Raw genomic sequence first — 12661 nt, forward strand, 5'->3', positions numbered from 1 at the left:
TCAGATGCAGAGTTTTCCCACGGGGATTAATCCAAAGTACAAATTTGTCACTCCAATTTTCACGCTTCTCCTCCACATTTGCTGTTGGGAGTGGGACATCCTGTTCCTCCAGACCTCAGCCATAAATCCTGTAAGTGAAACATGACTTTTTATTTTCTTGAATGCATTTAAATGTCCTTTCTTTGTCACATCCTCACCTGGAACTGCTGCGCACAACAGCCCGTCAATAATAATCCGGGGGGACATATTAAAAACCCCGCCTACACTGTCAATCTGGGGGGGTAGTGGTGCCTTCAAACGCTCATCATAAAACAGGTTATTTAATAACACAGATACCGTAAACTAATAAGACTGCAACTACTTTATTTTGGATCACCAGGTGTTTATATATGTTAAAGAAGAGCTAGAATTAAGTGCATGAGTCCTGTAGCTAGTGATCAATTATGTTAATACATAGTAGCCTAACCTGAGCCTGACTGTCAAGTAAAAATACAAATACAAAAAAATAGTTAGTTTGCAGCTTAATAAGAATGACCCAAAATGTCAGATGAACCAAAGAGCAAAAAATATAGAATTGCACAAAAGTCAAACAACAAACTCTTAATGTTTCTGGTGTGTTTACTGACATGGCTCCCAGCTCTCCGCCCCTACAGCGTCACACGTCGTTAACTCGGGTATTATCGAGAAACCCCGACTCCCCCTCATTCATCACTCCGTCGCTCCTTTTAAACTCCACTCAGAGTTCCGATATTTCCGACAGCACTTTAAGGCAGCACCGGTTAGAAGTTCATCGCGTCGCTCCGACACAAACAACCCTGCTCAGCAAACAAAGTGAGGGTAAACAAATATGAAACGTCCCGGAAATGTATTAACAGCGGTTTCAACAACGTTTGCTCTTCTGCTTTGCCTGTATTCAGTCAGAGGTAAGTCCTTTCCTAAACCATCAACACGTAGCCGATGAAATCTGATCAATCGCATTCATTCAGAACTCCTGATCAGCTGTCTGTTTATGTTTGTGTGTAAGGACTAACTCTCACTGGTCCCTGCTTCTGACACCAGACTTCATTCACTTTTTCCATATAAAGCAGAAAGGGGGACTTTGGCATTGAACTCTGCCACCTAGTCTGATTTTCCTTTTTCCTTTTACTGACTCATGAAGATCCAGTTTTTTTGTTTTTTCCTACTGTGGGTGTCTCTTGGTTAATGGGAAGGGTGAGGGCAAAAGGAGACATGTGCAACAGATTGGTCTTTCAAATCAAAATGCGTATCTTTCCCCCAGTCAGCTTAATGCCAAATGTCATTAGTTCTTCCAGCTGTTTTACCATATTAATTACAATATTCTCATTTGTCTTTATCATTTCCAATCACAAGATTACCATCAACATTCAGGGTTCAACCATTCATTTATTCAGCTTTATCCTGAAAACAGTCAATATATAATTTGTAAGTCCTTCATCTCAGGATGCCAGCTTGTTATTGTCATGGTAGAATTAGTGATTAAATGTGAGACTCTGTTATTATATATGGCACTCTGTTATTACACAGATTTGCTGTATGTTTTTTTTATTTTTCTTGCATGCACCACCAACAGTGCATAAATGTTATACTGTTGCACCTCCGGGGGTTTTTTCCTATAAACAATAGATGTGTACACATGTTTTCTGTGCCTAAATTTTAATGTATTATCGTCCCCATGGACACCTTCACGGTCACACAAAAGAGGTTGTGCAGATGGAGTGGAAAATAACACCATATGTGCTCTTGTCTGGCACCAGCATCAACCAGATGTCCACTCACCTACCTTTAGTACAACCTGGAAATGTACTGCCAACCAGGAGCACTTAAAAGTCCAAATTGGATTGAAGTGTTTTGATTGCCTTTACTGTATGTGGCTGTCGTTCTTCTGCTGCCATGATGTTTGTGTACATTCAGGAGCCTGCTGCTTTGCTCATTACCTTGCATATACACCTGTCAGTCAGGTGTGCCGCGTGTCCTGAGCCACTTGTGAGCTGCTGCACTGTCATGTTGTGTAACTGCTCGTTCCTGAAAGAGCTGCATCTGTGCAACCTGGCTAATCCCGCAAGCTCTTAATCCTGCACAGAGACACGTTCTGTTGTCGGCGATGTCTGCTTAATGTGTTATTTAAAATTTTAGACCAAGTATTATTTTCATACAAAAGCTCTCCGGCTTGTCTTGTGCTCATAAAGACGCAATTGCTTAAATATTGAGCTGAAAAAGTACTTTAAATACTAATTAATACTTTTCCAACATTCACTCGCAGCACACATTTTCAGGATTTTGTTTACATATTAAACTTCATTAAACATGCAACTTTATTATAACTCACATCCCCCCCCCCCCCTTTTTTATGAATCACATCCATCTGATCAATTACTTTGTCAAAAGGGTTATGCTCAGATTTGCTCTCATGCTTAAACATGTCACATCAGTTGCAAAGCCAGTCTGCCCAGTTCTCAGAGGTTTGATAACTGTCAGACGTGTTGTAGTTTGAAACAGTTTGAGTTGGTCAGTTATCATGTTATCATGGTCACTATCACATATTTATGCCTCATTATTCTGGTGACACATGTTCCAAAAAAAAAGGTCTGCAGGTTTTTTCCTCACAGATGCCAAAGAAAGTCACAACAAAAGTCCACTAGTTCACCCTGGAGCTGCTTTGGAGCTTGAGTGGTGACTCTGACGTGGCACCTGATGAGTCAGTGGGCTGGTTAAAAACAAACACAGATTATGATTTAAGGTTTTGTCAGTTTGTCAACTGTAGTGTGACTCATAAATCTGTGCCCCGCCGCTCCCACTGGAGGTCTCTGCCATTTTTTCCCTGATCCAGCGAGAATCTGTGACTCAGCAACTTTGGGCCTCACAGCTGAAACTGCAGCACCACTGTGGAAAGAGGACCCCTCTTTCCCCCCGGATACCTGTTAAAAAAGCTGTGTATTGGTTGAGCACTAAAAAGAGATTCCACAAATGCCACAACTGTATCCAGAACTCAGCATGTTATTTTGCTATTATTCATGAAAAATAAAGCCTTGGATGCTTATGGGCTGTTATAACTTTGATATTAAAGGGGCGCTCAACCAATTTTATACATGACACTGGACAAAAAGGAGCTGTATCTGGAAAGAGAGTGGTATACAAGATCTGTATCTGCGTCTGTATATCATATCAGTTCATTATAATCATTATCTGTCAAATATCCTGTCTTCTGCATACTGCCTGTATCTTTGACAAGTACGAATCCTTCCTTTTTCTTGTCACTGAGTGTTATTCAGCCTGTGAGAACCCTGGTAATGTCATCAGAGTTATTTTGGCTTCAACTTGAAGACAACGATTTAGCTGCTGGTCATGGAGTTTTAAAGACATGGCCATTTACCAGGGAGGGATTGTCTCAACAAAATCCGCTATTGAACTGAATTATGGGGAATTTAGGATCTGGTGTTTTAGATACTTGACCCACATTATACTTGACTTGAAACCCAAAACGTTATGGAAGTGCAATACTTAATTGCAGGAGGTCACCTTTTAAAATGTTTTTCAGGAATGATTTTGTGATTAATTGTTGTCACTTGCTCTACTCTCCAGTCTTAATTTCCTTCTACGTAACACACTGAATTCATGAATTTCCCAGAGTGCGTGGGAGCTTGTTCTGTTCAGCCGTGGCTTAAACTTGTAGGTTGAGTGAGCAACAGCGATAGCATAACAAGATCAGGAGGCCATTCAAGAAACAGCAGGGGACTCAAAACAACATGTGTTGTAGCTGCACTGCAGTGTAGTTCATTGTCGCTACTGGCAGTGAGGAAATCAGTATCTCTGGTATCCATGGTAACAAGTGAAATATACCACCATTGTACGACGAAATGGGTGTGTCAATGAATTGGCAGTAGCTCTTTTTTTTAATATGTTAAGGTGCTGTAGGATGAATTTTTTTATTTTTATTTATTTTTTTATAATGAAAAGAACCTACATACATCTTTGATTTCATCATCACGATGATTCCAAGAGGCTGTAACAGGCATAAACATTTGTTTCACCCTGTTTTGTAACCACACTTGCAGATAAGATTCATCATCGCACTTTACTTTATCTGTTTATTTACTCCAGCACTCAGGACAATGCGTAACATTGTTTGGTAAGAGGGGTATAGAGTCACTGTCTCCTCTGTTCTAATTCAAGCCTCTCTTGTACTTGTGTACTCGTCCATCTATAGATGCTGAATAAACTTACAGACAAGAGTTTACTTTGTTTGCTTTATGTAACAGAAATTCTCCCTGTTTTTCTCATTTCCTCAGGCGACTACTGTGAGGTGAATCTTTGCCATAATGGAGGAACATGTGTGACAGGGGTAGGAGACGATCCGTTCATCTGCATCTGTACGGATGGCTTCGGAGGAGACACCTGCAACCTGACAGAGATAGGTACAGAAAAGATTAACCTTTTTAGAGGAGAAGTGCAATTAAAATCATACACTCAAACTAATCCTTCTTCCTTCTCTCAGGACCCTGCAGTCCTAACCCCTGTAAGAACGATGGGTCTTGCGAGATCATTGCTCCAACCAGGCGAGGAGACGTTTTCAACGAGTACATCTGCAAGTGCCAGCCTGGCTTCGAGGGAGCTCACTGCCAGATCAGTAGGTTACATCTGGATGTGATTCATGAGTCTTAGCTGCTTCTCTTGCTCTGTGCACATGAACAGTTACACATTTACAGTCACCATATATATATATGTCTTTAAATTTTACTCTCAGTTGAGTGCACATCTTTATACTGAGTTGTCAGTTTCTGAGGCGATTTATTGCTATTTATTTAAGGAATTTGGAAGTAAGTATGTCAAATTTTGTCCAAAAAGTCGGTTGGCAACAAATAGCCATAGTCTCCAGTTTCAGCAGATTTCTCTATTGGTGTGAACACATGAGGTTTTTCCATCCTGTCATAGCATCAGCAGTGAAAGAGACGTGTAGTCAGCTCTGCAGTTTCATGAAAGGATCTTATTCAACCGGTTCTGTGGTCATTCTGTTGGCTAATTAGCAAAAAGACCACTCCAAGTCTCTTAGCATGCAAACCCCTTCCACACACTGCATCTGTTTGTGCTTAAGCTTGACCAAATCAGACCAAGAATTTGATAATAGTGAATTCCATAATATCCTCTTATTATAATGACCAAGTTGGCTTGGAATTATGTTTATTAAGTTTGGGTTTATTAGTGGGAGAAAAGGAAGGAAATAGAGGATTATACATGTGTGAATTAGGGCTGCACGATATGGTGAAAATATAATATTGTTCATGGCTGATAATGTGATTTCAGTATGATTCTGATGACCAAAATGTGGAAATTAAACAACTATAAGCTTTGTGTATAGGACTGCTGGGAGCAGATTTATTATATAATTGTAGTTTGAAAATATAACTTCAACTCTCAGCACTTTGACTCATGTCTGTGTGTAAGAGGCATTTTTTGTGAATGAACAACTCACCTCAAAGCCCACATTCTGACCACCAATTGTAGTGTTTGTGCAGTCTGGTCGTCTACTCCCAAACTTTTTCTAATTTTGATTCAGCCATACGTCATAGGCTGGACTGGTGTCGAGGTGCCGGAATGAGGTGGAACCTGTCTCATATATTATGTTCAGTTCAGGCACAGACATAAATTCATAGTAACACTAATTATATGATCGTAGTTAAATATTTATTCACTTCACTTTACAATAGCTGCAGTTCATCTGCAAGTAACACTAGAAACAATGGGCAAGAACTTTATAATTGCTCTTTTAAATTCTGGATACCAAATTTCTTCCTTTAATTCAGCCTTGGACTTGAATGCCAAAACATGTGATAAAGAATCCGAGAGCAAATCAGCAAGGTTATTTCACGGTCCTCCTCTTGGTAGGATCACCTGTTTCTCCGTGTTGTGAGCTGTGTTGTGCCTGTGTTGTCACAGACATACAGGCATTTGTTTCTAAGTTGTGAGCAATCCTCTTAGTGTTAACGGGAACAAGAATTAAATAGACCCATGTGGGATTACGTCAACCTGTCGTCTGCTTTAGTGCTGGAAGAGTCTCTTAGGGGTTAGTAAGACAGGTTAAATAAGGCTGGGCAAAAAATACATTGAGCATTTTTCAGTGGAATCTTATTTTGTAGGGACACTAAGATTACTGAGCACTTCAGCTGTGGGTTTAAAGTGGATCGACAGGGAGTGGAGCTGACCTCAGATCTGCAGTGAGAGTCTCAATGCATACTGTAGGTTAGAATGAGGGAAACATCATAAACATACATTAAAGTCCAGTCAAAACCAACAATTCCCGGACAGAACTACTGTTTTGACCAGATCATAATGTGTATATGCAAATACTATCATTACCAAGGGATCATAATACAAGTCCGGCTGGTTACATAGTGTCCCTCAAGGATTTAAGAACCCCAGCTGTATGTAGAAATAAATATTGACAGTGAGAGCTGTTATGTTGTTTTGTTGGTATATTGTTTGATCTAACACATTGTGTTTGAATTATCATTACTCTTTTGGTTTAGCGTTCATGTGAAAATATTTATGTCTTGTCAAAAAGACTCAAATGTGCTGCTGTGCATTACCCCACTGCTCAACATATACCGTCTATACATAGGCATAGCATGCCACCTTGTGGAGATTAAGGAGCATTACATGGACAGCATTAATTCGAGATGCAGGAAGTGGCTACAGACTTGCTTTGTTCCCATGGTTACTGTGGAGGAAAGCAAGGTTTTTTGAGTGTAACAGGCTCTTTAGTAGAGGAAGAAAACGCTGTTAAACCTCACATATAACGACTAATTTCACTGTCATCTGAAATGCAAAATGTTTTCTAAAGGACCCTGTTTGTTTGTACATTTGTCCTTTGTGGATATCAGAGCTTAATTCTGATTATCCAGTTGGCACAATACACAGTTAGTTTGTGGGATAACTGATGGTGACACAACATGGATAAAGCCTTCTTTAAATCTCCTGTGTCTGTTCACATTCATAGTCATGGCACAAAATACAATTATCAACCATTGGCCTTTCACCCCTTAACCCGCTGTGTCCTTTAGACTGTGTGTCCCGTCTCCTCAATGTTGCCCTCCGGGGTATTTCTGTCATCATGTTAGATTTAAGAGAAACTACTTATCATCACCTGTATGTTGGAGACACAGTGAGGCTATTGTGGTCCTCCACCTGTCTCAACCCGCCTCTGTTCTCTGAGCCGTTTATGGGCAGGTGTGCACCACATCTCTAACAATCATCCTTTTTGTGATTGTTGTGTTTCATAGACTATTTCACTAAATCCTGACCAAAGTTAGTTTGAGGAGTTGAAAATAATACAGTAGGTTGTTGTGTTTTTCAGATGTGAATGACTGTGCCAATCAGCCCTGCAACAATGGAGGGACATGTCGAGATCTGGATGGAGACTACACCTGCCAATGTCCCTCACCGTATGTTGGAAAGCAGTGCCAGCTCCGTACGTTAATTAATGTCATATCATTTCACAGACTTTTCTCAGATATGTAGTGTATAGCCTTGTGCTTTTCCTCAAAAATCCTTTTCTTAAGGAGTTTGTACAAAATCAAAGATGGTGTTTCTGGAATTAGCCAAATTACAAAATATTATATGTCTATTAAGTGTATATTGTAAAGTATTTTACCAGTGGTTTACTTACTTTGTAAGTTAAAGTTTAAAACGTGGAACATTTTAAAGGTTTTTTATCACCAGAATTAAACATTTGCACTGTAATTGACGCGATTTAAACTGTGGAGAGTTCAAAATACATTTGACAACTCAAAAATAAATACAGGAGTAAATGTAATTACTTTCTTCCACTCTTGATAATATTTTATCTGCTGTGTCCCAGGTTGCATTTCCCTGCTGGGGATGGAGGGGGGAGCAATCGTGGAGTCCCAGATTTCATCTTCCTCTGTGCACTATGGCATTCTGGGTCTTCAGCGTTGGGGCCCCGAGTTGGCCCGACTCAACAACCAAGGCATCGTAAATGCCTGGACGTCAGCCTCCCATGACAGGAACCCCTGGATAGAGGTGAGACAAGGAGACGCTTTTAAAATCATGATGCTGACCCAGTGAGAGCTGCGACTGACACTTGACCTCCAACAGATTAATATGCAGAAGAAGATGCGTCTGACGGGCATCATCACGCAGGGTGCCAGTCGCATGGGCACAGCTGAGTATATCAAGGCCTTCAAGGTGGCGAGCAGCTTTGATGGCAACGCTTACACTACTTACAGAGCAGATGGCCAACGGAGGGACAAGGTTAGAGTTTAATTTTTACATCATTTTAAACAGTATATTCCACAGCAAGCATCTCTTTCTTCATCTTACGCTTATTTGCTGTGTCCGTGTGCTGCAGGTTTTCGTAGGCAACACAGACAACGACAGCACAAAGACCAACTTTTTTGACCCTCCTATCGTGGCACAGTACATCCGCATAATCCCTGTGATTTGCCGCAAAGCCTGCACACTGCGCATGGAGCTGGTGGGCTGTGAACTCAATGGTAAACACACAAAAAAACATCCTATTTTAACACACAAAGCAAGTTCAGAAAGTTGGCAGATAATATAGTGGATTAAAACAAACCACATTCTGAACTATGTTGGAAAGATTACCTACAATAAGTTCAAGTCAAGTCATAGCCTCTGTGAACTTTGTATGCATAATATCCCCTGAAGCTGGAAAAAGTACCGTTTTTTTGTTCTTTTGTTGAACTTGTTTTACTGTGTTGGTTTCTTCTTGCTGTGGTTTCACTGACACAACATAATGATAGTTTATTTCAACTATATAACATGGCGTCCATCTCGCCGTGGTTCAATAGGAAATGTATAGTATGAACAGTATTCTGTCGGTAGACCTCACTATCCAACAATAAAAACAACAATTCCAGGAACACACGTTTGGGTTTTTTCCCCACTCTAATCCTTTTGTTTCTTGTCTTCTTGAACATAACAGCTAAAACATTTATAGAGAAATGTGTTGAATGTACACACATTGCTTATGTAGCTCTATGCACTTTATTGCTTGCATTCTTCTACTCTGTGCCTCTTTCTGTTTCTTCCACTTGTTATTGTTGGCTGTAAAATTATTTTAATCAGACAAATTCTTCTGAATATTACACATTTTTCTTCAAATGGATGAAGGGTGAAGTTAATTTGTCTTTTCTTTGGGTGTACTCATTTATTTCCTCTCTTTCTCTTTCTGTCGCTTTGGTTTGCCCTCCCTCCGTCTTTCCGTCTGCTTTGGATTCACAGTTTATTCAAACACGGCAGGTTGCTCAGAGCCTCTGGGAATGAAGTCTCGCCTCATCTCAGACGGACAGCTTACAGCCTCTAGCACTTACCGCACGTGGGGCATCGACACCTTCACGTGGCACCCTCAGTTTGCCCGACTGGATAAGCAGGGAAAGACCAACGCCTGGTCTCCTGCCCACAACAACCGCTCAGAGTGGTTCCAGGTGGGGAAAAGCTCAGCGGCAAAATGTCATTAATGGTAAAAATGCTCCTTGAGGCCAGCAGAGTATAACTGTTTTCTTTGTTCACCAGGTCGATCTGGAGAAGACAAAGCGCCTCACAGGCATCATCACTCAGGGGGCCAAGGACTTTGGGGTGGTGCAGTATGTGTCAGTGTTTAAAGTTGCTTACAGTAACGATGGACAGTCATGGAGTGTGGTGAAGGAGGAGAACACCGGCAAAGATAAGGTCAGACATATGTGAATCCCCAAAATGTATTTCCCTAATACAGTATATTTTATTCTCATTTCAATATGGAGTTTCTTAGAAGTCTTAGAATTTAAAACCTCTAAAGGCACACATTTTGTCAGCTCTCCTTTCTGTTTTCCTCTTTTCCTTTATGATGAGATATATGAGATATATTTTTGGTTCTTGCTGAAGGAGTGGAAGGCCCAGTTCTCCTCGTCATAGCCTCTTTCTCTGAGAGGATCCAATAAAACTGTAAATTAAGCTTTGATGTTTTTACTGAGCACATAGCTCGTAGGCTCATGACACAGCGACGCTGCCCGGGGCTGTTGTTTGAATGCTCTGAACGTCCGGGTGGGGCTGTCAGGAAGGCAGCACAGCTCAGTTTGGGTAACATCCCTTGATGAGAAGTGGTCAGTAAGACATTTGGTGGATGTATTCACCAACAGTGTCCATTACAACATCAAGAAATTGTTGAGCTTGGTCGGGCTCAGTGGAAAATAGAGTTATGTTTAATATGCCCTCCTCCCTCATTCTTAGACGATTTGCTTTATATACAATAACTTTGCTTATTATTTCACTTTAACCGTAACCTCAACATTTATTTGCAGCTTTTCCAAGGCAACATTGACAACAACACCCATAAGAAGAATGTATTTGAGCCTCCGTTCTATGCCCGATATGTCCGGGTCGTCCCCTGGGAGTGGCACGAGCGCATCACTCTACGCATGGAGCTGCTGGGCTGCGATGACTAGAAACTCATCAGTCACCATCTAACAGTGCTCCATCCTCATCCAGTCACTCCATCTCCTCAAACCACAGCAGAGGAGAGGATCTTGAACAGAGTCATCTGTTCTGTACTCCATTTGTTTCTCTGGATAAAGATCCCGTTGGCTGCTGGGACTGTAACACTCATAGCACTTTCTGACTAGAGACTTTTTCATGTTCATGTTAATAGAATTGTTTGACTTTGCTCACACAGAATCTTCTATGAAGTATCCATGTTTTTAATTTTAATAGCTTCAGATATAAACAACATTTGCATAGATTAGCTGCTCAGGTTTTCAGGTTCTCTTAAGTCTGGAGATTTGTTATAGCGCTCTTCGCTTCTTCCAGTTGTGCTCCAAGCTAAATAGCCTGTTTTAAACCGTTTTCTGTTCTTCCTTTGCAGTCACACACCAGTTAACTTTTAACTGTTGATTTTTTTGTAGTTGTAAGTCTGTAGAGGACACCTCTGCACATCACCCAACTGCTGTTTTGTTACTCAAAGCACAAAATAGTATGATAACACAGTAAATAGAGTATATTGTGGCATTTCCAGCTATCCTGAAAGAGATAATGTGTCCAAGAGTATAAATGTAAAACTTAAAATGATGGAATTACAAACTTTTGTTGTCATTTTTTTTTACACATTTTAGCAGGTTTTTCCGCTTCATCCTTACATATAATTTCATTTTAATTTAATCCTTTTTACAACAAATGTGAAATATTTAGGAAAATGTGTAGAAAATAAACATTGTTTTACATTTTTTTGTATTCATTGTTGGTCTTTTAATTAAGATCATTTATTAAATGTTAAAACAAATCTTTGTGTTTGTTTCTTTTCAATGAAGACACATGAAACATGTCTTTCTCATGTTTTAGCTGTTATAAATCAGTCACCAGTGTTTCCCACTGCTGGCAATAGAGTCCCATCTGTTCGGACAATGTCCCTGTCAGAGTGGGTGTTGGTGGCTGATTTCTGCATGAACAGACTGGTCAGCGAGGCCGCATACAGGGGACACAAAGGGAGCACTTAAAAAAAAAGCTTCCACTCTCCATTTTCGGGGGCATCTCTGCATTGTTCAGACACTGCTATAGCTAATACCAAAAGAAATCTCCTTTTGTAACACATTGTTGCACAAAGCTGAGAAAAGGAGATACAGTAGGAGTGTATTTGACATGAAGCTCTCAGATAAAAAAATTAAATTCAAGCATTGTGAAGAAGAACCTGCTGCACAAAATGTCCCAACCACACAAAGATGTTGAGTCTTCTGCACGCTGGACTACTGGTCTGCTGTTAACAAGAGTAATTACACCCTGTTAGCCTCCTCTCCCTGCGAAGCTCACAGTCTTGGTATGTTTGGCCCCTGGCAACAGCTTTCATCTCTATGAAATGAATGTGGTGGAGGACGGAGCATCTCTAACACATCTGTCCTCGCCGTCTACGTCTATGCCTACTGTATATGGATGTTTTCCACAACAGCAGGGTTTGCTATAAAAGATCACAGTGCTCCCGGGAAAAATACAGCTGCCAGCTGGAGTCGATGTGGGGACCCTCTGCAACAAACATCTGCTTTCAGAGAGTTTAGGAGGGATGCAAAGCAGTTTTCTCAACAAACCGCTGCACAACATGAGCCTATTTGTTATGATTGGTCCTACTGTGATAGAAAATAGTGATTCTGTAGCTTGTGTTTGTGGGAACAGGACCAAAACAACTGCCCTGTGCTTTAAGACAATAATTCACATAAATAAAGGCTGTGTCAGTTTATGTTTTTAAAAGAGATTTTAGATTTAGCAGTCTAAACTGTATGAGAAAAAAAAAGATCAGTGGTTTGGTAAAGTAGAATAAATCACATGGTGGTGAGTTTGAGATTCAAATGAATAATGAGTAAAATATTTTCAGACAACATCCACAATAGACTGTTAAAGATGAAACAAAAACAATCATTGATTTCATTCTTAATTTGCACGTCTGTTTGAGCTATAAATGTACAATATTGGTGAATGAAATTAGGGAACTTCTCCACACCTGGCACCCCTGTCCTCCCTCCACTCACTGGTTGCAGAATCACACAAAGGTGAGTCTCCAGCCTGAGTTGGTCCAGTTGCAGCAGCAGAGGAGCATTATAGACCTGCTTCTCTTCAACGAAAAGTTAGAATACAGTTATTATTATTA

General features: G+C 40.4%; 1 protein-coding gene across 1 annotated transcript; it reads left to right on the forward strand.

Moving 5' to 3' along the window:
* Positions 1-709: 709 nt before the first annotated feature.
* LOC118321192 (EGF-like repeat and discoidin I-like domain-containing protein 3) lies at positions 710-11269 on the forward strand. The gene is made up of 10 exons (XM_035652417.1): positions 710-923; positions 4308-4433; positions 4514-4645; positions 7370-7483; positions 7874-8055; positions 8131-8286; positions 8384-8528; positions 9280-9482; positions 9571-9726; positions 10335-11269. The coding sequence occupies exons 1-10, from the start codon at positions 848-850 to the stop codon at positions 10476-10478; spliced, it is 1434 nt and encodes a 477-aa protein (XP_035508310.1). The 5' UTR covers positions 710-847; the 3' UTR covers positions 10479-11269.
* The last annotated feature ends 1392 nt before the right edge of the window (positions 11270-12661 follow it).

The sequence above is a fragment of the Morone saxatilis genome, unplaced genomic scaffold, assembly GCF_004916995.1.
Source record: "Morone saxatilis isolate NCDOM2014 unplaced genomic scaffold, NCSU_SB_2.0 Contig11, whole genome shotgun sequence".
In the NCBI taxonomy this organism is placed as follows: Eukaryota; Metazoa; Chordata; class Actinopteri; family Moronidae; genus Morone; species Morone saxatilis.

What these genes read in the sequence shown, in the direction of transcription:
- LOC118321192 (XM_035652417.1), top strand. Translation starts at nt 848, where the DNA reads ATGAAACGTCCCGGAAATGTATTAACAGCGGTTTCAACAACGTTTGCT. An exon ending in ACAGGAACCCCTGGATAGAG is followed by an intron (nt 8,056 to 8,130) that starts GTGAGACAAGGA and finishes GACCTCCAACAG; the next exon opens with ATTAATATGCAGAAGAAGAT. An exon ending in GGTGGGCTGTGAACTCAATG is followed by an intron (nt 8,529 to 9,279) that starts GTAAACACACAA and finishes TTGGATTCACAG; the next exon opens with TTTATTCAAACACGGCAGGT.